Raw genomic sequence first — 26,408 nt, forward strand, 5'->3', positions numbered from 1 at the left:
GTAAAGATTTATAGCCCCCCCCACACACACACACACAACACGGAAGGGGAGGTGCTCTGCTCCCGTCAAGATTTATAGCCTCGGGAAGCCCCCCCCCTCCCGCGCACAACACGGAAGGGGAGGTGCTCTGCTCCCGTCAAGATTTATAGCCTCGGGAACCCCACCCCCCCTTCCCCCGCGCACAACACGGAAGGGGAGGTGCTCTGATCCCGTAAAGATTTATAGCCTCGGGAACCCCCCCCCCCCTCCTGCGCACAACACGGAAGGGGAGGGGCTCTGCTCCCGTAAAGATTTATAGCCTCGGGAACCCCCCCACCCCCACCTGCGCACAACAAGGAAGGGGAGGTGCTCTGCTCCCGTAAAGATTTATAGCCTCGGGAACCCCAGCACAACACGGAAGGGGAGGCGCTCTGCTCCCGTAGGGATTTACAGCCTTGGAAACCGTGTACAGGGTCGCTGAGTCGGAACCGACTCCACCACGCGTAACAACACACCTCTGTTAGAAATGTCTTACTTAGTGACCTGAAATGTCACACTAAGAAACTAGAAAGGTAGAATCTGGGAGATTAAAAAACTGAAAAATAGCAAAGAAAGTCAAGACTTCAAAACAGAAAAGCTAGGTCTTTTTTTTTTTTAGAAAATGAAAAAAACTAGGTGGATTAGTTGGGGAAAAAAGTATCACAAGTTACTACCAACAGAAATGAGAAGAGAAACCACTACAGGTTCTACAGACATTTTGAAAAGATGATAAAGTGTTGTCAAGTGTCATCGAATCAATCGGTCCCAACCCACAGCAACCCTGTATAGGGTTTTCAAGGAGCAGCAGAAGGTGCGCGTGAACCACCAACCTTGCGGTTCAAACCGACTTTGCACTCTACCGCATTAACCCACAGCACCACACCAGGACTCCAATAAAGGGTTAAGAATAACTTTGTGCACATAAATTCAATAGTTAAAAGACAAAGTACACTACCAAAACCCATTCAAGAAATGATAGTCTCAATAGCCCTGTATTTGTTACAGGAGTTGAATTTGTAATTCAAAAACTTTCAACAAAGAAAATTGCAGTACCAGATCAGGTCAGTGGTGAATTCCATCAAACATTTAAGACAGAAATAATACAATCTCTCATACACTCGTCCACAAATTAAATATATCTTTAGAAGAAAAAATTTCATAAATACCATAATAGAAACTCTTAACCTCTTTAGTCTGACAACATATTTTTTAAAAATCTACAACTAACATCACACTTACTTGTGAATGCCTAAGATAAGGACTAAGGCAAAAACTGTTTGCTCTCAGCATTCTCTACCAGAGGCTCTAAGGTCTACAACTAAGTAAGGTGAGGGCACTAAGACTAGAAAGAAAAAAATAAAACTCTCTCTATTCACAGATGACATGATTAGCTATATAGAAAAAAGAATCTGTAATAATTAATAATCTGCAATTAGTAAGATAACAAAATAAATGATAAATATATGAGGGTGAGTCAAAATTTACCCACAACCCAACTCTGGTTATATGAAAATGCTTGTCCTTGTCTGATGACAGCACTGAGTGTGCACGTGAAATGATTCTGTGAACTAGACGAGTGGCAGTGGATTATGTGGTAAATCATTTGCAAATCAGCCGTGGATCTGCCAATTGAAAGAATCCACGACAGACCTGGGTTTTGAAAAGTTTGTGCAAGATGAGTACTGAAACAACTTCCAGAGGAGCTTAAATAGATGCGGTTTGGACATCTGTAAATAAAATTTGGACTCACACTCGAAGGTAAAAGTTTCTTAAAAAAACAAAAAACAAAAAACGTTACTTGTGGCAAGACATGGAATCATCACTGCAAGCCTGAGAGTAAACTACGGAGTACGGAATGGAAACATCCTCAATTGTCAACCAATAAAGAGTTCAAACAACCATCAGCTGGAAATTGATGCTTAGAGTTTTCTGGAAGTCTCAAGGGCCACTACTGGAACACTGTCAGGAAAAAGGTTCAACAATCAATAGTGCTCATTACAGTGAGATGATCACTGAAGAGCTGAAGCCTAAACTTTGGATTAAACAGAGGACTGTTATCCAAGGGCTTTGTGATCTTGCATGACAACGCATGTCTGCATACCTCTGCCCACACTGTTGACACTCTGAAAAAACTACGTTTTGAGGTGTTAAAATATCTTCCCTTTAGTCCTGGTCTTGTTCCATGGGACTTCCACCTGTTTGGTCCCCTGAGAGCAGCCCTCCGAGGATGAATATTCACCTCTGATGAACTGAAGACAGAGGTACATTCGTGGCTCCCACCTCAGCTAAAACATTTTTAAAGGAATGCAAAAACTTGTTGACAGATGAACAAAGTGTACTGAAAAACATGGAGATTATGACGAAAATTATGTATTTGTCTTTTCTATATGTGGATTAAAATAAAATCTACAACCAGAGTGCAAATAAATTTTGACTCACCCTCATAAAAATTAGATGTATTTTTACATACTAGCAATGAACTTACCACTTGTCTGTCACTTTATCACACTGTGGCTTGTGTGTTGCTGTGATGCTGGAAGCTATGCCACCAGTATTCTGAATGCCAGAAGGGTCAGCCATGGTGGACAGGTTTCAGCTGAGCTTCCAGATGAAGACGTAAAAGGAGGAAACGCAGACTACTCCTGAATGTTTAGCTGCTGTAATCCTTATGAATAGCAGGGAAACACTGCCGTATAGTACCAGAATACCCAATTTTGAAACCTGATGAATAGCTCCAGAATTTTGTCAGATAGAGTATGGAGGAACACACTCAGCATTTCTCAAGTTAAAAGAACTGAGGAAAAATTCAAGCCTTGACTTGCAATACTGAAGGATTCTTTCAGCAAAATATTGAATGATGCAGAAAACATCATAAGATAATGGCAGGCATACACAGTCACTGTATCAAAAAGAAATGCCCAATGTTAAGCCATTTCAAGAGGTAGCACTGAAGAAGTCCAATGTGTACTGAAGGCAGTGGCAAAGAACAAGGCTCCAGGAATTGACAGACTACAAATTGAAACCGTTCAGCAAAATGATGGAGCACTGGAGGCACTCACTCATCTGTGCCAAGAAATGTGGAAGGCAGCTACCTGGCCAGCTGTTTGGATCTCGCCCATTCCAAAGAGAGGTAACACACGGAATGCGGAAATCATCTGACAATATCATTAATATCACATGCAAGTAAAATTTTGCTGAAGATAATTCAAAAGCTGCTGCTGCAACAGTATGTTGACAGGCAACTGCCAGAGGTTCAAACCAGATCAGAACAAGAGATATCACTGCTGAAGTCAGATGGATCTTGGCTAAAAGCAGAGAATGCCAGAAAGATGTTTACCTGTGCTTCAGTGACGGTACAGGGGCTTATGGACAGCACTGTGGAGAGTGGGTATTCCAGAACACTTAACTGTGCTCATGACGAATGTGTACATAGACCAAGGGGCAGTTTGTTTGTTCAGACAGAACTATGGTACACTAAAGGTTGTGTGCCAGGGTTTTATTCTTTCATCATACTTAATCTGTATGCTGAGCAAATAATGGAAGAAGAACGTGGCATCAGGATTGGGGGAAGGCTCATCAGTTAATCTGTGATTCAAATGATACAACCTTCCTTGTTGAAAGCAAAAAAGACTTAAAATACTTAGGGATGGTGATCAAAGACCACAGCCTTAGGTATGGTTTGCACCTAAATGTAAAGAAAACAATAATCCTCAACATTGGATCAATAAATAACTTCATGATAATGAAGAAAAGAATGAAGTTGTCAAAGACTTCATTTTGCTTGGATCCACCATCAATACACATGGAAACAGCAGTCAAGAAATCAAACATATTGCATTAGGCAAATCTGCTGCACAAGACCTCTTGATAAAGTGTTGGAAGAGCAAAGATGTCAGTTTCAGGACTAAAATGCACCTGCCCTAAGCCATGGTATTTTCAATAACATCATATACATGTGAAAGCAAGCTACAATAATAATAGTAATAATCTACATGTTTATATTGTAGATCAGTAGAACAGAAATGAGCCCAGAAATAGACCCACTTATTTCTGCCAAAGGTACAAGGCAATTTAGTAGAGGAAAGCTTTTTTAGCAGGTGGCATAGCAACAATTAGATGTTGCATGGTAAAGACTGTTAGGACTCCAATCCCCACAATGTGGAGATTGAGCTGTTCCCACTTCTCCATCTTCATCGCCAGCCACCCCTGGGGCATTCTTTGACCCTATCCACCTGGAACCTCATCAGAGCTCACAAGTTAAAAGGACACTTGTCTTTAAGACTGCCAAATAGGCAGACACTTGCTGAAAGTTTGGGGAGTCCACACGACACACCAACTTTCTGACTTCTTGTTGAGTGCTGTACTGTCTATTCTGTCCCTGTTTAGGGTTTCCAAGGAACAGCTGGTGAGCTTAAACCACTGACCTTGCAGTTCAAACGTCTTTGCAGTCTGACACAGACCATCAATTCAATATTGATTTCCTTTTAACTCTTCAAGATGTGAGCTGCAAGCTCAACCCTTACTTTCTGGCCTGCTTGCTCCTACTACCTTTTGGGTTCAATAATTTGCTGGAATGACTCACAGAATTTATAGCTCAGTAACTCTGGTGGCACAATGATTAAATGCTTGGGTGCTAATTCACAGACTGGTCATTTGAACCCAGCAGCTGCTCTGCAGGAGAAAGTTGGCATCTTTTTTCCTACAAATTATTATTGTTGTTAAGTGCCTTAGAGTTGGTTCTGACTCACTGAACCTGAAAAGAATGTCTGAGGCTGTAAATCTTTGCAGGAGCAGAAAGCCTCATCTTTCTCCCACGGTGTTGCTGGTGGGCTCAAACCATCAGCCTTGTCGTTTGCAACCCAATGCTTATCCTACAAATTTCAGCCTTACAAACCCTCTGGAGCAGTTCTACTCTGTCTATAGGGTGTATGAGTTAGAATCAACTTGACAGCTTCGCTTTTTCTCTACCATACTATGACTACAGATTTAGTCTGTAGGGAAGGGCTGCAATATGAAGACTGCATGTCCCAAGGAGTATTCTGCCCTCCCAAGAGCAGATATTTTTGTCAACCAGGAAGCTTTCTGAGTCTCTGTGATCAGGGTTTTGTACCAGCCAATCCTGAAAAGTCATGTTTTCTGAGACTAGTTGAAAGGTCCGTTTCAGGACATCCTTTTCAGGTTAGTCTTCTCTGTCTAACCAGCCCCTGCGCATCAGCAGATTCTCACATGTGACCTGGAATTCCAAAACCAAGGCACTCTTACTTCTCCAGAGTCAATGACCGATCCTAGGTCTGTCCCCACAGATAACCAGATGCAGAAACCAGCCATTTATGCCCTCTGTTATTAAGTGCCTTCAGATCAGTTTCTACTCATACCAACCCTGGTTAGGGTTTCCAAGGCTATAAGTCTTTGCAGGAATAGAAAGCCTCATCTTTTACCCTTATGTGCTATACCATATGCAAAAATTAACTCAAGTGAATTACAGAACTAAAATTAAGCCTGATAAGCACTGGACTGCTAACCCAAAGGTCAGTGGCTCAAACCCAGCAGTGGTTCCTTGGAAACCATATACATAGTCACTGTGAGTCAGAGCCAACTCACCACAACACTTAACAACATCAGCATCTAATATAAAGAATCATCAAATCTCAATTAGAAAATAAAAAATTTAAATGGGCAAAAGATTGGAACACACTTGACATATCACATCCTTATCATGGGTGACATTTAAAAACAACTAACAAATTTTGACAGGAGTGTGGAGCAACTGAACTTTTATACATTGCTGGTAGAAATGAAAAATGGTTTAAGGGTAATTATCACCCTAATGAAATGAAACTCATATTCGAATAGAAACACATATATTAATTTTTTGCCAAAAGTAGAAAACCACCCAAATCCTCCTCTAACTAAAATCTGTGGTATATCCAGACTACTAATTCCCAATAAAAAGGAACAACTGATACAGTATAGGAGACCTGGTGGTGAGACAGTTCACATACTCAGTTGCTAACCAAAAGGTTGACAGTTCGAACCCACCCAGTGGCTACGTGGGAGAAAGACCTAGCCATCTGTTCCCATAAAAACTACAGCTAGAGAACATTGTAAACCAGTTTCATGCTGTCATATTGTATTGCTAAATTGACTTGATAGCACCTAACACTTGATATAATCAAGTCTCTCTCAAGCGCATTAATGCGTAAGTGAACGACACTCACTTACCATATGGGTTCCAATTCTGACTTTCTGGAAAAGGCATGAATATGAGTCCTGGTAAGGTGCTGCAGGATAATGCATTGGACCACAAGGTCAGTTTGAACTCCAAGGTCGGTGGTTCAAACCTACCAGCTGCTCCTTAGAAACCATTTACAGGGTTGCTCTGAGGTAGAACTGACTCGATGGCACATAACAACAATAGGGATAAAGAACCAGAAATGGTTGTCTGAGGGTGGGTTGGCTGTAAGGGGAAATAAGGGAATATTTTAGCGTGACTGTTATACAATGCAGAAAAACTTTACTGTAAAAAGTGAGCAGGATTATAGATCAAATAGAGTGGACAACTGTGGGGTGATGGGTATGTGGGAATTCACTGTACTTTTTGTATTTTCATCTATTTTATATAATGAATAGGTGAATATGCTTATTATACTTTCTATAAGGGAACATGGACAATGACGCATCACATGAAAAAATATTTTAAACAAGTATGCAACCAGAAAATAGTCAGCTCGGTGACTTTGGGGGTTTGGAGAGCTCAGTGCAGAAGGCCCTGTACCAGCAGGCCCTTTCTCCATCACGCTCCTCAGCTGAACCACACAACACCGCACAAAAGCTAGTTTGCATAATGTCTGTAGTTCTCCCAAGAATGACTCCTGACTTGTACCGTCCTAGATTATGGACACGTTAGGGAGTTACAGCTAGCTTCTCTGTGAAATCCCAGTTGAGAAGGGCTGCTAAAAAGTGAGTAACTCTAACTAAACAAAGGGGGTAGGGGTGTAACGGTGTACACTTTATGCTGACTGCTTTAAACAAAACAACACACACAATTAGATGTGACAAAGCAACATGATATTCCATAATTATTACACTTTGTGAAAACACGTAGATCAAAATTACCTACGGACTTTGTTAGAAATACTCTGCTCCCACCCCCAGATAGTCTTCCTAGCTACAAGTTATTAGGGTGTATCTTTTAGTAGTTGTATTCTCTATGACCTGTTTAACTGATTGGAGCATTTTAAAGTCTTTATGTCTATTGTTTCCCCTCCCACCCCCACCCCGCCCCGCCCTAGACACTGAAGGAAATTAACAGTATGATACGGACAGGAGAAACTCCAACCAAAAAGAGAGGGATTCACTTGGAAGATGGAAGTGAATCACCTGCCAAAAGAATTTGCTCAGAGAATCATTCTGCCTTATTACGCCGTCTACAAGATGTCGCAAATGACCGGGGTTCCCATTGAGGTTAGTCTTCCTGAAGTGGAACTGTCTTTTCGCAGACTCTGGTTGGCAGCAGCATTTCACGCACACTAGGTTGGGAGGCCACTCAACTAGTCACTCAAGTACAAGTGTGAAGGGGTGCTTCCATGAGCATCTGAACTTAGGCCTTCCAGTGTCCTTACAACATTTTTATTCATCCCACCTGTCTTTTTCCCTACCATTCAGTGCTTACCATCAAGGCTGCTTAGAATCCAAAACTGGATTTTTAACTATTTGGCAAAGTTTTCACAAGTATTGTACAGAGCAAAGCATGCTCAAATATGTGTATTAGGAGTTTCTATTGACATACTCTCCAAGAGAGGAACTGTATTTCAAATTCATTCCTACCTGTTTTGTGGTCAGCTCTGGTCGTCAAGAAATGCAAAACAAAACTAGGGTATTTTGTCCTCCATCACTTTGCAGGAGTGTGAGGTGTTTGCATTTCTGAAACAGAACAGGGGAGCCCAGACTCAGCGGCTCTACAGCAGTAGCTGCGGGCTCTCGGTAGCTGTGGCACCATGTGAGTGTCTGTTCGTTCCGTTGTGCGATGAGTCAGTGAACGTGTATACCAAGTGGCACTTTAGGACTGTAAAAAGCATTTTTTTTTTACACCCAGACTTTGCTGTATATTTGTGATGGCACTTTCTACAATGTGAATTTTATGAAGTACAAAACTTCTAGGCTAGACATTCAGTATCTTTTATCATTTTCTACTTTTTAAAAGCTCATTGTTAAAGCGCTAGTAGCCACCTTTTGGGCATGTATTTTAAATTCTCCAATTTTCTGTTGATCTTATATAGGGATCAACTGGCTAAAAAGATTTTAAATCAAGTTGAATTAAGGGTGTTAATGTGAACAATTATGACCTCTTCCTTTAGGAGGCAGTTAAACAAAAGACGTGTCTATTACGGTGTGATATAGTTTAAGGATCTCTGGGTATGTTCCTGGCAGTTAAAAAAAAAAAAAAAAGATTGGAGAATTTAGGTCTTTGTTAGTACATAGTACATTTATACAACTTAGAAAGTGATATTTAACAGCAATTGAATTATCTATGTATACCTTTAGTAATCACTCCTATTTTCCCAGCAGTTTTAAAGTTGAATTTATCTATTAGGGAGAAAATTCAATTGTAAATTGAATCAGTATAAACAAAGTTACTAGGTAACTTCATATTGCTCCAAGACATACGGAACTGACACTATTCAGTGAGAGTAGTGTTCTACAGAAATATTTATAAAAGCTCTTAAGATTCTGCTACTGCAATTTTATATGAAAATAAGTATTTTTCAATAAAGCATTTATATATTAATCTGTTTAGTTATATTTAGAAGTGTTTAGTTTCCTGCATAGACGACAAAAAACAATCATTTATTAGTTTATTTTGTCTCTACTAACACATTAGTCATTCATCATTTAAATACCTGACTTCATTAGAAACCGTTTTAACACTTCTCCCTCCCACCATAAAAATACAGTGTAATTTGCTTTAAAACAAAACAAAACAAAACAAAACTACGAGTAAGTGTCTGGTTTCCTCTCCCTCAACTACTAGGTACCCTCAGTGACAGCGGTTTATAAATCAGTCAGACAGTAGTCTGAGGACTGAGCTTCAATGATCTGCTTCAAAGTGCTGAGCTATGGAATTGGCTCTCTCCACATCCTAACACATACAACCGAAACCACTGATTTAAAAAACCATTAAGTAGTGTTGGACTCTGCCTACTCTAGTATTAGTTTCAATAAATGCAACTTACCTTAGTGTTGTATTCAGAAAAATATTAAGACTCAAGGCCCCCAACAATTTGGAGTACTGAACTAGATAACCACCCTAAAGACACTTCTGACAGAAGTAATGCATTATTTAAAGAGAGGTTTCCAAAACCTGCTGTTGGAAGCTAAGCATATATGGAAAACACTGGTCGCAGTCATTGTCCACACAGTTTTACTCTTCAGGCAGTCCTTTGCCATTGGTCAGCTTTAACTAGGCCAGAGTCCAGCAGGAAAGTGCGCGGTGCACCAGATTCACCACCTCTTAGGTTGCTACTGTTTTCTCTTCTTTACTGAAAGGTTGTACTGAGCCAGGCTTTACCCACGACAGGCCTGCAACATGGACACTTTTATTGTGCTGTTCTTCAGGCTTCTTCTAGGCACAATAAAAAACAGACATTAAAAAACCTACTGATGAAAGTTCTACACAGACTTGTTGCCCCAGAAGTTATTGTTTACAGTGGTTTCCTATTAAGACACTGTAGAAAAGACACAGTGAACTAACCACCTGAGCAATGGTTATCCACTTACCTTCTGAGTCAGCATCTTCTCTCTGGCTTCATCATGTACAGATGGATTCCACGGAGAAAAGCTCAAGGGAGAGAGAAGTATTAAAAACTGCATTGGGCTGACTGTATTTCTAATAACATCAATTTTTCAATCAGTAAGTCAGTTCCTCCCAACAAATAAAACCAGGAACAGTACTTTTAGAGTGGTTTAAACTGCAGCCTTCCGGCTAGCAGTCCTACAGTGCCACTAGCCCGTATAGAGCACTTTCCATGGGTTCTCTCAGCTAAGCCTCACAACAATCGCCAGTACTGTTACTTAAAGAGGAATAAAGTCAGGGACAGTCAAGTTGCTGTGTCGCCAAAGCTAAAAGCCAGCCAATCCATGTGCAGAGCCCATGCTCCTGACTATACAGAGCTGCCTGCCATGCCGCACCAACGTGCCAAAGAGGTCAGTCCCCAGCTCTCCCAGACACTTTCTCCAGAATCAGTCTCTGTGAGCTCATCACCTCACACACTAGTTCACTTCCTTTCTGTCACCAAATTTGAAGGAATGTCAATGTGGCTGCTCAAGAGGGACTCTAGCTAAAACTGCTCGCTGAAAAGTCTGACATGTGAATAAATGGGCACATTACAGGACCCTTCGAAAACCAGAGTCACTACATACCTTGCTATCGGCACAATGTGCCACATAATGTAAACATTTTGAGTCCAATAGGCATCAGATATCAAATGGACAGCCAGCTATAAAGGCTGTAGGCTAGCAGATTATTATGCACTTCCCTGTCAAACCACCATCCTGGGAAAGGGAAGCAAAGCACTCAGAGGGCAGTTCATCAGCACGAAGCCCCGCTTACCTAATGGCGTAGGGGTCCTCTATTTTAGGGTGGTCAAACAGATGAGACGCACACACCTTAACACTGTCAACCACTTTACTTTTAAAAAGTTGAACATCTTTTTCGTACCTGTGGTAAAGTATAAAGAATAAAAAGAGTTAGCAACTTAATCCAACTTAATGGCATTTCCAAATGGTTTGTAAACAACAAAGCAAAAGTAACGTACTGTACGGCAGCCTCTGGGTTTAGGGGACTTGTGGTGTCAATCTTGTAGAAAATTCTCCTTGCATACATTAATACTTGCCAGATATGATTATGGTTCCGCCTAAAGGGAAACAGCATGATTACTGATGTTTCCTCCTACTGCAAAGTGTCATTAGAAGAAACACTACTTACTAACCTCCACTTTGTAAATGCTCGCTTCACATCCAGTTCACCTGAGGTGGGATCAACCAGCGGGTGGAAGACAGGAATATCAAACACCAAGCGCTACATTTAAAGAAACATATCCGTTACTGGAAGCGGTGGAGGAACACCAAGCCTACTAAACCCACAGAATAGTCATAACAAGAGTTTCAGGAGAACAAGGCAGTCATAATGTGAAAAATCAAAGAGCTGCCTCAAAATACTTAGCTACTTTGACCATGCCCTCATAAAACTGAATTTGCAATGAAGAGGGAAACAGTCACTCTCTTCCCTCAGAGCACACGCTCATCACTCACACAGCATATGCTGTGGTATGGCTTCCAGAGAAACAAAGCTAATGGTAAAGGATGCCCTGATAGTACGGGAAAGATAGGCGTTTTGGGAAACTGAAATCAAAATCATAAAGGCATTAGCTAAGCGCTTGCACAGCCACACTTATCTCCTACTTACTGGGCAGTCCCCATCTGGGTAGTTGTCAGGGATGTACACTGTAAACTTAAATACGCCGTCCTGATAAAGACCATGCCGTATGAATATTACTCCAAACCACACTACAGTAAAAAATAAAATCAGTCAAGGTTTACATTTGTGTCAGGGGAACCAGACAGACTAGAAAGGAAGAAAGAATCTTTGTCTTACTTAACGCAGAGCGGTAAGATGGCTGCACATAGATGCCTGGTAACTTCTGCTTCACAACCAAGGTACTAAAATAGAAGCAGAATAATTCACGTGTATGGATAGCAATGACACACACACACACACACACAGAGAAAACCACCCCACCATCACTTCCAGAGACACAGAACCGTCTCTCCAGGGCTGACTGATGTCCCAGCACACTCACACTGAGTGCTGCCCGGGGAATGGCCCACCAAAGCAAGGCCCCACCATCTTGGAAATCAGTCTATAGGTCATTAGAACAGTGCAGACTGATCTAAGGAAATGAGAGTTTTTGTAAAGTGACTATTGCTTGCAGGACTATCTATGACAGATCTCACTCAGATATTCAGAGTCATTTTAAATTGCAGCTCTCGGTAATTAAGTAAAAATTCCACAGTGGGAGTCATCCTGTAGGTACCATTTGGGCAGATGTTAGATTCGCAGTGCTGTTTCGTAGAGGCAGGCCCCAGTGCAAGGCTCTGGCACTGCACTCTTCTCCCAAGTCTCCCACTCTGTGGGCCTTGCTGGGGGTGACCAATGGGGATTAAGGAAAACAAGGGAAGCCAAGAGCACCTCTAGCCCGGTTTCTCAGGCTTTTCTGGAATCTGGTTACCCATTGACAGCCATTCGGCCCTGTTCCCTGCAGCTATGAGCCTAACTAAGTAAGGCTGTGGCCAGACCTTGAAAAAAGCAATGCTTTCCTAGAACCTGAAAACATTAAGCTGCCAATCTTGAAATTTATCAAAGTCTGTATTGGAACATTGTTAATGGTTTTTGGTACTTGCTTACTCTTCGCCTTTTTAAAGTAGTTACCTATTCCACTTTTCAGTCATCAAAACCCAACATGTCAACAGTAGTCGTTAGCAGATGATCTACCAGTGTGATCTGCCAGAAAAGGCAATTCTGTGGTCTCGTGCAGAGAGCAGATTTAATCACAACAATAGAAGTCTGTCCCATCTCCCTGCCCAACCACAAACACAAGGCAGCACTTATAAAGCTGAAGGGACTAGTGCTATGAAATCACACCCAGTCCATTACACTAGGCCTTCAGACCTTCTGCCCATCATCACACTTTACTACACTGAGGGGAGAGAGAGGATGTTTTAAATAACTTCATATATATACGAGCTTTAAATGATGGACACTGAGATTTCTCCACATGTTCTGTTTTTGAAACAAATGTTCAAGTCAAATGCCATCTAAATTCACTTAATTTTGAGTCCTATAATATACCAAGGAGCTCTGGTAGCGTAGTGGTTACGAATCAGGCTGCAAACCTCAGGGACAGCAGTTCCAAACTACCAGCTGTTCCACGGGAGAAACATGAGGCTTTCTGCTCCCATAAAGATTTATAGCCTCGGAAACCCTGTACAGGGTTGCTATGAGTCGGAACTGACTCCATGGCACATAACAACAACAACATAATGTGCCAGGTGCTATGACATCACCATTCAGCACTCTATAGATATGTGCAACTTTAATCCAATTTTTGACTTCTGTGACTAGTTCTTTCTTACATGAGGTCTAAATCTCTCCCTGAATTGCCTAGTTCTGCCATCAAGGATCATACAACAGTAAGTCAAATCTTCCTTCTAATGCCAGATTTTCATATAGATGGAAAAAGTATTCATAACTACTTGCTAAGTTTTCTCTTCTCCAAGCCAATTTCTCTAGTTCTTTCCATTGTTGATTCCTAAGGATTGGCTTCTTCCTGACCTCTTCCTACAAGGACTACCTCCCTCAGGTGGTGGTCCACCTGTCTGGATGCCTCCTACAAGGTAGTGAGTCTGACCCAAGGAACAACTGGTTCACCTCAAAGTTCAGAAGGAAGCTTCTGGCCTACTGTCGGTTCTTAAGTTTAGATTCTTCCTCCTCTTGGTTTCCAAAATAGACATGGAAACTAAGGCACACATCTGCTTTTAAATCGGATTTATCCAAGCACAAGAATATATTTATATAAATAGCTAGGTCTTAGGTAGGACAGATTTCATCCTACACAGTTGCCTCAATAGTTCACTACACACATGAAGGCTAATATGGGAGGGAGTGCAGATGTGAGCTGAGGTTTAAAATGAAATGACTGCCATTTACGGAATCCATCAGAATAAATTACATTCTTTGCCTTCAAAGATCACTCAAAAATGCAACCAAATACCTTGGGAACTTACAATTCTGCAAGAAGCGAATATTCCAGGTAGAAGGGTCCATAAGAAGCATGTGTGCCATTTGTAGACTGTGCTGCTGGGGCAGGAGATGTGGGCTTAGTTATGGGCAAAGCATTTTTGGGAATAGAAGGCAGCTGTTTCTTTGGAGCAGTGCGTGGAGGACTGGTTTTCAGGTCCCCTGTTACCGTCTTCTCTTCACCATCAGATCGCTATTCAAGATGAATATTTGTTAGGATGAGTACAATCTTAACTCCATGACGTAATAGTTGGAATCAGACACTGTACAAGACCTAGAAAAGCGTCCTTGAACCTACAGACTAGGGAAGTTCAGGTGCTAAGAAGTTCAACATAAAGTATAGAGTATGATGGCTGAAGTTAGTACCTGGGTTAGAAGCTAAGAAAGAGGCTAGTCTCTTGCTTAAGTTGGGTCTGATTTTGATCTTGTTCCTAACGGGTATGTTTCCACATTTGGAAGATCATCAGCATAAACTGCTCTCTTTCGTCAAAGACAGAGCTAGCCTATTGTCTCAGAGGTGCTTCCTTGGCTCGAGTCCAACCAAAGGTTGAAAACAAAATATAAAATGTACATAGAAACAAACAGATGTTTCTTAGAGGTGGAATTATGGACTATTTTCTTTTGGCTTGTCTGCATAATTTAAGCTTTCACAACATGAAAATATAGTATTTTTACAACAACAACAACAAAAATGTTATTTAGAAAAATTCAACCAGTGCCCTCAAGTCTGACTTGCTCATATTGGACTAGCCTTTCCCAAGGCTTCTCTAACCATGAGCCTTAACTTTGTTTAGTAGAAAACCTACTACAATGATGTGTCACAAACATCATGTATACCCCTACAGACTAAATCAAGCTACTCTTGAAACTGTGATTACGAGGATAATTTCTATTTGGGACATAAACCTCAATCTCAGAAACCAACTTTAGCTAACAGAATACTTATTTCACAGCTGTGTCTAATCTAGAAAGCCCTGGTAATACTGTGAGAATTCCAGGCAACTTTGGTATCAATCACTTGGGCCTCTTCTCTGATGGAGAAGCAAATGCATTTCCTCACTCATCTTCTCGACTATACCTACTTTGCGTACAGAGCTTGTAGACATACTCCAGAAAGGGTTCATAACGTGCACTCCAACCAAGAAATTCCCGTCCTCAGCATTCACTTTACCTTCAAAGAGACAGGAGGAACAAAAACAGACCACCAACAATTTTAAGAATTCTGAAATGCTTAAACTCTAAATATGACAGTCTAAATTAGGGGTGGGGAACCTTTTTTCTGGCGAAATTTATAACATCATTCTTAGGCCATACAAAATCATCAACTTAAAAATTAGTCTGCTATGGGATAATGTACTGGACTGCAAGACTGGTTCAAACTGCAAAGTCAGTGGTTCAAATTCACCAGCCACTCCTTGGAAACCCTATACCAAGGTCACTATGAGTCAAAACCGACTCCATTGTACTTAACAACAACAATGTGATAGCTGGAACTCCAGTTGCTTGAGGGTCCCAGACCAAATGATTTCATGGACCTTGATGTTCCCCACCCCTGCTCTAAATAGAGATTAACAATGCAATGGTATATGAATGGGCTTCAAGAAGTTCATGGAAAAACTCCATTCTCTTTTTATTCCATTTTTCCACAAGCGTTTTGAAGTTCCCTCTTGTGTAACATACAGTTCTAAATCTAAGAGGGGAAGAAAAAAAGTCTTCAAATATCTTCAGAAATTCATAGTTTCTTTCTCTTCTGGCTCCAACTCCTTCCCCCCACCCCTGCCCCCAACACTGTAGAGACTCATCAGAGTCCCTGTCGATGGTTCAGAATATTCATTGATAATTTGGCTTTAGTGACAAACATTCAAAAGATAATGGACCACAACAGCTGCTTCTAGCATAAAATCTAGGCATTTCACTCTTGGAAAAGAAAGGTTCAGAATGCACTGTACCCACAAAGTCAATAGTTGTATCACTGTTCCCAGAATTATGGAAACAAATGACAAGGATTCAAGGTGGCTGATTAGAAGTGTTTTAAATTAGTTGTCTCAAATACGGAATTACTCCCTCCAGTGAAACTAGTAGCCAAAGACAGAAACAGCAGCAGAGGGAGGAGAGAGCATACGTATCTTGATAAGACGGCAGTCAGAGCTGTGTTCTGTCAGGATCATTCCCACCAAACTGCCTTTTCAACTGCTAAAAATATGGAAACTGCATGATTAGGCATTTAAGCAGTACATATTGATGCAACAAGGAGTGCAAAAAAGACATTTCTCAAGCCACGGGTGATTCAAGCAGTGGATAAGAGAACATATCTCAGAGGTCACAAAGTCAGTAGGTCATTTACTAAAAATATGAAGGAAGCAGCAAAGGAAAAGCCAAGTTGAGCAGTAAGAACAGCAACTTCTGTGCTCTATGGTAATGTTTAAAACAGACCTCTGAATTCCTCCTTGGGGGGGTGGTGGTGGTGTGCCATGGAGTCAGTTTCAACTCATAGCGATCCTACATAGGGTTTCCAAGGCTGTATATCTTTGTGGGAGCAGAAAGCCTCATCTTTCTCCAGAGGAACAGCTGGTAGTTAGGAGCTGCTGACCGTGAGATTAGCAGCCTGACTCATAACAATAAAAAGGATGCAGGTGAAAACTCGGGTCAAAACTTAACACTATACTAAATTCATGGCCGATCAGCAGAGGGTAAAGTACTAAACTTCTCTATAAGTTGTATGCTAACTCACTTGACTTCCAAGGGTGGGTACAAGGTGCCCTATACTCCACCAGGCCTATTATTGCTGTTTGGCTTTCCAAGAGATAATGCTACCCAGTAATTAAATCTAAGGAATGAGGAACCTGGTTCTTCCACTGACCTGTAGACTTACATCCAATTAAGTAGCAACAGCCTTCGGGAAATCTGTCTTTAAAGGTAACCATGACACAGATGAAAATAGCTGGACATCAAAAATGGGGTGGTGGTGGTATATGTTTGTGTTTAGCCCAAATAGAAACAATGTTGGTTTTCAGATCCAACCTTATTGTACAGCACCACTGTATAGATTGAGAGTGTGTTAAGGCTTTCTAATCCCTCGGAAACCCTGTACAGGGTCGCTATGAGTCAGATCTGAATCGACTGCACTCAGTAACTCTCTAGACTAGAGCACACCTGATTTAACAGAAAACCATTTCTTGGGTCCCATTCCCTTCCTTTGTAAATTTAGTAGGGGCACACCAATCACCTGCGAAGACCCTTCCAAAACCAGCGCGTTAAAATTCTATAGCTTGCCTTCAAGAAGGTCTAGAACTTGGCCCCAGTTCTTCCTATCTTCAAGCAGCAGGTCTAGCCTTAAACCAAACGTTTCTAGCACCAACAATCACCAAGAGAACGTCTAAGTGTACTTTCTGGGAATTCTCCAAATGTAGTGCCACGAATGGAAGGAAGATAAAAGAGTATGTCCTGGCCATCGGAGACACTTTGAGAATTTCTGCTGGTTCAGCCATAGGAACAAACACGATCGCTTTCTTTTTACAGCCCAGACCCATACGTGGCTGGAGCGCACACTAGAGCTGTTCCTAGCATGTGCCGTGATGCCTCCATGGGCATTAAATTAATACATAACCCTGTAAGACGCTTAAGAAAATGCGAGTTAAGAGGCGACGGCGGAGGGCCCAAGGAAGAGACAAAAAATTACCCCAGTCCCACAAGGGCAGCTGGCTTCGGACGGGCACCCTTGCCCAGGGCGGAAACCAGTCTCCACGCACGCACTCCGAGAATCTGGACAAACCTGTCTCAGGTGTTGCACCGCGGGGGCCACAGCCTGGTCTCCCAATGAGCTCAGGGCGACGGCTCATGGTTGCCCCGGACCCATGAGCCCCAGCGGCAGGGGCCGAGACCCTCCTTGGCTCCTCCATGGCCCCTTCAGATGGAGGACCAGGACTGGGCTGGAGAGGGCGGGCCTTAAACGGAGCGGGCCGGCCCGACTCTCGCCACAGCACCCAAGCCAGACCTGGGCAGCGACCGGCGCAGCAGGTGCCTGAAACCTCGCGGACAGGTGTCCCGCCAGCACCGGGGTTTCTGCACTGCCGCCTTCAGAGCCATGACTGCTCCGCAGGGCAGACAAATGCCAGGCCCGAACACACCAGGGGCCAGGGCCTAAGGACGCCTCAGCCCTCCCATACCTACCGGACTCCCTGGCAGTGTGCCTCTTCCCTTTGCCTTCAACGCAGCGCTCTTGGCCGCCGAGCGCCGCCCGACAGCATCTCTGGCCACAGCGCCCGTCCAGCGCCTGCCCGCTCCCCGCCCCGCCCTGCCCTGCCTTCTGAATCGGGCTCCGCCCCCCCCGCCCGGGCGCTTCCGCCCCAGCCTCCTTGCGCCAAGAGGCTGTCACACCTGCCTGTCAAAAACGTTCTTCTGGGGGTGCTGGCCGATAGCACTACGTCTTGCCAATCAAATCCGCTCCCTTCGGGTAGGACCGGGCTTGACCCTCCCCTTTACGTAACAGGATCAGGTCGAACTGGCAGTCACGGAAGTATTGGCCCCTTGGCGAGTGGAGGGGGTGGATATAATTGGTCACAGTGTCCGTCAGTCGTCATAGAGGCCCGCCTACTGGTTTATGCGGCGAGGCCCATCCAGCCACTCAGAGAGGCTGTGACTGCGGGATTTCTTCAGCAGGGCATGGGCGGGGCCCGACACTGGGCTGGTGTCTCCAGAGAGGGGATTTGGGGTCGGGAAGGTAGACTGTGAGACTCCTAGTTATGACAAGAGTGACGTCTGATGGCCCTGTGATCCCCCTAGGTGGGTTGCAGCACCTTCGATCATTCCCTTGTCACTGTCACGTGGATTCCTTGGGGGTCCCAGGGGGGGCATGAGAGGTAGGAGTCAGATTGAGACCACCAGCTGAGGTGGAGACGCCCGTTTGCCATATCAAAGCCTGAAGGGCCTAATGGAGATGGGCTGGGGTTAAGGGGACAGTACCAGAAATGTAGATTCTTTACAGGTTCCTTTGATAGGTGAGAAACTCCCCCATGACAACATTTGTTTTTGCTCCTAGCGTGGAGTCGGTTCTGACTCATAGCGACCCTGTATATTACTCCTGGTCTAATGAGCTTTGGGGTTTGCTTTTTAATCAAGGCTTTCATTGAAATCTGAAAACTCTTACCACAGCTGACTTTTCATTGTTCAAATGCCTTTCACGGGGGTGGGGGGTGGGGGGGCCAAGTCATACTGAATAAAATGGAAATGCGGTTAGCTGTTGGGACCGTAATCCCATATTCCCTCCTGATGCCACACGAATTCTGTGGTGGCTGCCACTGGGTCCACACCTCTGGGTTTTTTCTTCCTAGGGTTCTGTCTTGGACTGCCCCCGCCCCCCCCCCCCCAAAAAAAAAAAAAAAGAGTTTTCCACTCCTTTCTCTAGATACCCACAGCACTGATGCTTGGGGCACGGGCACTGGCCCCTAGTGCAAAATCTTCCACCAGAAAAGGAGAAACAAGTCTCTGACCCGGTTATTTGCTGCCAAGATTCTAGTAAATGATCTACCTGCTATATGGCAGAAAGCCAAACTCCCCTGATATTAATCCCAAGGGTTGTTTCTGAAACCCAGCTTCCTCTTTCCAGTTCAAAACACACAAGAAGCCGGTGGGGTTGAACTGCTGGTCTTGTGGTTAGTAGTCTAGTGCTTATCCTACAGCACCACACCAGAGTTCTTGTTATGTGCCACGGCGTCGGTTCTTGGATCAGTTATCAACACTCACGGAAGCTGTAGTCAAGAAATCAAACGGGGTATTGCATTAGGCAAATCTGCTGCACAAGACCTTTTTAAAGTGTCGAAGAGCAAAGATGTCAGCTTGAAGACTCAGGTGCACCTTACCCAAGCCATGGTATTTTCAATAACCATGTATGCATGTGAAAGCTGGACAGTGTATAAGGAAGACTATAGAAGAATTGATGCATTTGAGTTGTGGTGTTGGAGGAGAATATTGAAAGCGCCATGGGCTGCCAAAAGAACCAATAGATCCCTTTTGGAAGAAGTGCAGCCAGAGTGCTCCCTGAAGGCCAAGATGGCCAAACTTTGTCTCTCATACTTCGGACATATTGTCAGGAGGGACCGGACTGGATAAGGATATCATGTTTGGTAAGGTGGAGTGTCAAAGAAGGAGAGGAAGACCCGCAACGAGATGGATTGGCCAAGTGGCAGCATCGATGGCCTCAAGCGTGGCAACAGTAGCGTGGCTGGCCCAGGATCAGGCAGTGTTTTGTTCTGCTGTGCTTAAGGTCGCTATAGGTCGGTACCGACTCAGTAGCACCTAACAACAACGAATATCTTTGCCAGAGCAGAAAGTCTTAGCTTTCTCTCTTAAAGTAGCTGGTGGGCTTGAACCACTGACCTTGTGATTAACAGCCCAGTGTTGTTCCCACAGAGCCACCATGCACCCTATCAGCATTCATAGAGCCATCCCCCCAAACAATCAAATGCTACCAAACATAACCTAAAACCTGACATTACTCTAACAGCGTGTCTCCACTGACAGCTGAAGCTGACAGGCTGGATGTAGTCCCCAGGGAAGACATGACACCCACTCTTACTGCCCCGAGTGTGTGCTGCCTCTTAACGGTTAACACAAAACAAATGCTGACCAACACTTAGGCTCTTTACTTTTTGTTTTTTGGTAAAAGCAAAACTCTTTGGATTTCTTTCAGTTAACAAAAACAGGTACTGAAGTAGATCTTTTGTAAAAGCGAAGTGGTGTAAAACAAACTTTCGAAAAGTGTTAACCTGTACTTAGGAATCCTTTGCTGTTGTTCTTGTGTGCCTTAGAGTACGTTCATAGGATTTCCAAGAATGGCTGCCGGGTTTGACCTGCTGACCTTGTGATAAGAAGTCCACCAGCATGGTGGTGCAGTGGGTTAAGGTCTGGGCCACTGTACAGATGGAGATTCTTGGAAAACCTATGGAGCAGTTTCACTGTGTCCTGTAGGATTGCTCTGAGTTGCACTGACTCGGCAGATCTCAGCTCAAACACTTCCTCAGGTCAGTTTCTGTTGATATAGGAGATGACTGACTATTCTGTGTCCCTGACCACGAGGCAGGTGCCACATGTAAAAATCACAGAAAGTGACAGGTAAAGCTTCAAATATTTGACAAACGAAAGCGAGAACAATGCAACTATATTTAAGACACCTATCAACCGGTACCCACCCCACCCCCAGCTCTGCACCAAGAAAAGTAACTCATTATGAAAATCAGAATAATTTATTCAAAGAAAAACCAGGAAAATTATAAAGTACTGAGAAGAAACTCAACCCTGAACCTTTCCTATGAAACATTTTCTATAACTTCCTGTTACATTTGACATTCTAGATTTTTGGAGTATATCAGAGGTTTGTGTTAAAAGGGTCATTGATTTTTCATCAGGACTGAATAGGTATGTGGGCTGTGAACCGCAAGGTCAGCAGTACGAAACTGTGCCGCGGGAGAAAGATGAGGCTTTCTGCTCCCGTAAAGATTTACAGCCTCGGAAACCCTGTACAGGGTCACTATGAGTCTGAACTGACTCCATAGCACGTAACCACCAACCAGTCTTTGTTTAGGTGTTAGATTCAGGGCTGTTAGTTAGTATGTTCTCACCAACAAACTAGTCACAGAATTCAATCCTTCTTTAGTCCCTGGAAAATGAACTGGCAAACAATTTACATCACTGACTTACTACTAGAGGTTTTAAGGGCAAAAAGATGCTTCGTTGAAGTGTATCTGTGTGTGTGAGTATGAGTGTGAGTCAGTGTTTCTAGAACAATCTTAGTGCCTGGTGAAGGACATACTTGGTTGAGAGCGAATAAGAGGAAGATCTTTAACAAAATGAGTTGACATGGTGACTGCAACAATGGATTCAAACATGGCAGCAGTTATGAGGATGTTGCAGGACGAGGCAGAGTGTCACTCATAAGAGTGGGGACTGACTAGATAGCAGCTAACAGCATTTGTCCCTAAATTCTTTTCTGAACAGTTGATTCCAATATAGTACATGCTGAGGAGCTCTGGTAGCATAGTCGTTACGAATTGGGCTGCTAACCTCAGGGTTTGTGGTTTGAAACTACCAGCTGTTCCGTGGGAGAATGATGAGGCTTTCTGTTCCCATAAAGATTCACAGCCTTGGAAACCCTGTACGGGGTCGCTATGAGTTGGAACCGACTCCACAGCATATTAACAACAACAACCACAACTACTGATTACTCCTATAACTCAATATCGTGAGATGGTTATGTAACTACCCATAATTAACACATAAAAATAATAATTTTATGGCTTGTAATGTTTTGATGCTGTAGGATGACTGCTAACCACAAGGTTCAATGTTCAAACCTATCAACTCCTCCATGGGAAAAAGATGAGGCTTTCTGCTCTTGTAAAGATTTATAGTCTCAGAAACCCTATACAGTGGGGTTTTGGCTAATGTTTTATCACAAGAGAAACATGTGGCAGTATGCTTCCATAAAGATTTCCACCTTGGAAACCCTTTGGGGGCAGTTCTTTTGTGTCCTCTATGAAGTACTATAGAGTTGGGTCTGACTTACAGTGACCCTGTATATGGCTTCTGAGGCACAACTGGTGGGTTTGAACTGCTGACCTTGGGGTTAGCTGTCCAGTGTTTATACTACACTACCACACCAGGACTGTGCTCTATAGGTCACTATCAGTTGAAATCCACTTAGTGGGTTCATTGTTTAGCAGGAAATGTTTGCTTGTTTAAGCAAATGGATTTAAGAAAAAAATATTGAAGGATAATAGTCCTGTAATGAGGTGGTGGTGGTGGTTATGTGCCATGGAATTGGTTTCCGAGACTGTAACTTCTACTCTACCAGAGCAGAAAACCTGTGAAGTCTTCAGAATTATTGATGTTTATAGATGGATATTGTGGAATGTCTTTCCTACAGCCTCAGTGATTATTACAGTTCTTGCTCATCAACATCACCAGTGTACTCCCCCCTTTTGATTGCATCACATTTCATCCCTGTCTGCTTCTCCATAGCTCCCAGTTGTTGAGTAGGTGGGTAGGTAGGCGAACAGATGGAGGGAGGGATGTTACAGGCAGACTACATTTCAAAATGAAATCAGAGTAGCTGATGGACCACTGAATAAAAATATTTATGCCTTAGGAAAAGCAACCAATACACAATGTCACCTGGGCCTGGGAGAAAATTGGTTTCCTTTCATAATCAAGCAGCCTCTTGACTGTGACAAGACAACACCGCCGACTGTACCGCAAGTCACAGGACAACACCGCCGACTGTACCTCAAGTCACAAGACAACACCACCGACTGTACCGCAAGTCACAAGACAACACCGCCGGCTGTACCTCAAGTCACAAGACAACACCGCCGGCTGTACTGCAAGTCACAAGGACAATCTTCTCTTTGACATTCTCTTTGGAAAACCACCTCACCCTGTGGTTTCAAAGCATTTGGAAAGATGATAAAGGCTGAATGTCCATTCTCACTTGAGTGGTAGATTTAGACAAAGAGATCCCAGGCGAGAAAAGCAAGATTCCCTCCTGGTATGCAGCCCTGGATAACCTTCCTAATGTAACTGGTAGACAGTGATTCTGATACACAATCAAACGACATTATGACCACTGTCATTTCCTCCAACTTCTTGTTATTAGAATTCAGTTTACAGAAAAATGAAGTACAGTGAACCTTCTTAAGCTCCGTATCGATTCAATGACATTAAAATGATGCTGTATTGTCTATTCTGTTTTTCCAGGTTCCCCGGTAGTGAAAACGTTTTGTGCTTGACTGACTAAAAGGCCTGGAGATCTGTCTGCTGCCGTTCATGTTGTTGTTGTTAAGTGCCACTGAGTTGGTTCCAACCCACAGCATCCCTGTATAGGGTTTCTGAGTAGCTGCGGGGAGCTTGAGCCACTGACCTTGTGGTCCAGCACATTAACCCACAGCACCACACTGTCAGTCACACCAAGAAAACCTTACTAAGCAGTTCTACTTTGCAATGCATGGGGTCAACATGAATCAGCGTCCACTCAGCGGCAACCAACATCATCAGCTAATTTCTTCCGGCATTAGTTGTACTCGACATAAACTTCACTCCTAACTACTTCAGCATGTATCTCCTAAAGGCAAGGGCAGTTCTCCTACAGAAATTCAATTCCACAATCACACCGAGAAAATGCACTGGACAGCTGTGGTTGTTGTTGGTAAGTGCATCCGAGTTGGTTCCGACTCATAGTGACCCTGTATAGGGTTTCTGAAGAGCGGTTGGTGAGTTTTGAACCACTGACCTTGTGGTTCAAACTGACCTTGCGATCCAGTGCTTATCCTATAGCACTAAACTGTCATATAGAAGTCCATCCCTAGGGGCACAGTTGTAAGTGCGAACTGAGAGGTTGGCATTTCAAGTTCACTCAGAGGCCCCTCGGGAGACACCTGCTTCCCAAAGGTCCCAGCCTGGAATATCCTGTGGAGGATTTCTACTCCACACAGCCGGGTCTCCGTGACTGGCAAGTGACTCCACAGCAGCTAACAACAATTGTCATTCAACAAACGCTTTGTCCGAGACAACTGCCCCAAATACACCTTAAACCTTCAACTGAAATGATCCCTTGAGGTCACTTTGTCTCCAGTTAATAGATGGGTGGTATACTTTATTTTATGAGTCAGGAAAAAATGGTCTAATCAGAATATAATGAATGAGAATGACGACTCACTGAGAAAAATGTAACCAGTAATGGAATTATTGCTGTGGAAATTATTAAATGGGAACTTGATTTGCTGTGGAAATTTTTACAACCAAATATTAATAAATTTATAAAGAAATGAATAAGTAGATGGTAGAGATAGACAAACAGATATAGACATAGAGACAACTAGATAAATAGAGATTTACTGAGATTGGTATTGATAACAGATACTATAGATTGATGTGGTGGTGATGATGTACCGTGGAGTTGGTCCGACTCACAGCGACCCTGCACAGGGTTTTCAAGGCTGTACGAACAGAAAACCTCAACTTCCTCCCACGGAACCGCTGAGAGTTTCTAATTGCTGACCTTAAAGCTTAGCAGCCCAACTCGTAACCTCTACACTACCAGAGATGAAATTATGTTAAATGAAAGAAATCAGAATCAAAAGGTCATATGCTGGATGATTCTGTCCACATGAAATATTCAGAATAGACAAACTCAGACAGAAAGTAGAGTGGTCAGAGGCAGGGGTAGAGGGAATGGGGGTGACTTAATGGTCTTTCTTTTGATGAAAATGATTGGAATGAGATAGTGATATGGTTGCACAGCATCGTGAAGCTATTAAAGGTCACTGAATGTTACACATTAAAATGTTAATTTCATGTGATTTGAATTTTACTTAAATAAAAAGTTATAAATTTAAGACATCTTTAGTGTTATTATTTTTGAACTCAGGATCCAATCAAGATTCCTTCATTGCATTTGGTTCTCATGCCACTGTCTACTGCCTATTCTAGAATGTTGTTGAGAAGTGCTGTTGAATCAGTTCTGACCCATAACGACCCTGTATGGGGTTTCTGAGGAGCAGCTGGTAAGCTTGAACCGCCGACCTTGCAGTTCAAACAGCTTTGCAGTCTGGCACATTATAGATTCCCCACTATTTCCACCTGGAAGACTTAATTTTTTTTTTTTTTTTTTTAAACAAACCAAGATATTCCATAATCTTGGTTTTACTAAGTTTTGCCTTGTGGTGGTGTTGAATTTGATCATCTGTCTCTGTTTCTTGAATATTGTGAGGTCTAAAAATTTTATTTGATTGCATTTTTGGCAAGATGAAAAGTTTTGGACAACTCTTTGAGCTACCCATTTAGTAAGACTGCATTCCAACAATTATACTTGCACCAACAAATAAGGACATATGTTCTATACTAATACAAGACGGAGTCCTGGTGTGGCGCTACAAGATAATGCTCTGGACCACAAGGTCAGTTTGAGGCACAAAGTTAGTGGTTCAAACCCACCAGACTCGCCTCAGAAACCATATACAGGGTCACTATGAGTCGGAACTGACTCAATGCCACTCAACAACAATGCAAGATACTTAAATATCTAGTACTACAATATGTTAAATTTTGAAATTTTCAGTTAGTGATTTTGGCCATTGCCTTGTTCTTCCTTTAGTATCAACTGCCCCCAATGCCTTGGGTCTTGCAAACAGCAGTGTTTATGAATCAGGTGTGTTCTTTGAGCTGCAGGATATTTCATGCTAGGCCTGTTGCATCCAGTGCACACAGGATTGGACTGTGGCTCAGAGATACTGGACGAGCTGTGGTACCGTGTTGGTAACTGGTAAGGGAAGTAGCAGCTTCTCAAGGACACTTAAACATTTGCTGCATCCTACATACTAAAGGATGTGAAAGCTGGACAGTGAATAAGGAGGATCGTAGAAGAATTGATGCCTTTGAATTGTGATGTTGGAGGAGAATACTGAAAGTGCCATGGGCTGCCAAAAGAACCAATAGATCTGTTTTGGAAGAAGTGCAGCCAGAGTGCTCCTTGGAGGCCAAGATG

General features: G+C 43.0%; 2 protein-coding genes across 2 annotated transcripts in view; one reads left to right on the top strand and one right to left on the bottom strand.

Moving 5' to 3' along the window:
* Nucleotides 1-7,481, top strand: part of RBL2 (retinoblastoma-like 2 (p130)) — a 79,307-nt gene extending 71,826 nt beyond the window's left edge. Inside the window, exon 22 of the mRNA XM_006863518.1 lies at nucleotides 7,311-7,481. Within this exon, the coding sequence (XP_006863580.1) occupies nucleotides 7,311-7,481 (171 nt within the window). The remainder of the gene's footprint in view (nucleotides 1-7,310) is intronic.
* A 2,048-nt stretch (nucleotides 7,482-9,529) lies between these two features.
* AKTIP (AKT interacting protein) lies at nucleotides 9,530-14,997 on the bottom strand. Its single transcript, XM_006863519.1, has 9 exons — nucleotides 14,956-14,997; nucleotides 13,861-14,066; nucleotides 11,672-11,736; nucleotides 11,483-11,583; nucleotides 11,007-11,095; nucleotides 10,833-10,931; nucleotides 10,628-10,735; nucleotides 9,796-9,856; nucleotides 9,530-9,637 (listed from the first exon to the last, which is right to left on the bottom strand). The coding sequence occupies exons 1-9, from the start codon at nucleotides 14,995-14,997 to the stop codon at nucleotides 9,530-9,532; spliced, it is 879 nt and encodes a 292-aa protein (XP_006863581.1).
* Nucleotides 14,998-26,408: the final 11,411 nt, after the last annotated feature.

Source organism: Chrysochloris asiatica, unplaced genomic scaffold (assembly GCF_000296735.1).
Source record: "Chrysochloris asiatica unplaced genomic scaffold, ChrAsi1.0 scaffold00055, whole genome shotgun sequence".
NCBI classification, from domain to species: Eukaryota; Metazoa; Chordata; class Mammalia; order Afrosoricida; family Chrysochloridae; genus Chrysochloris; species Chrysochloris asiatica.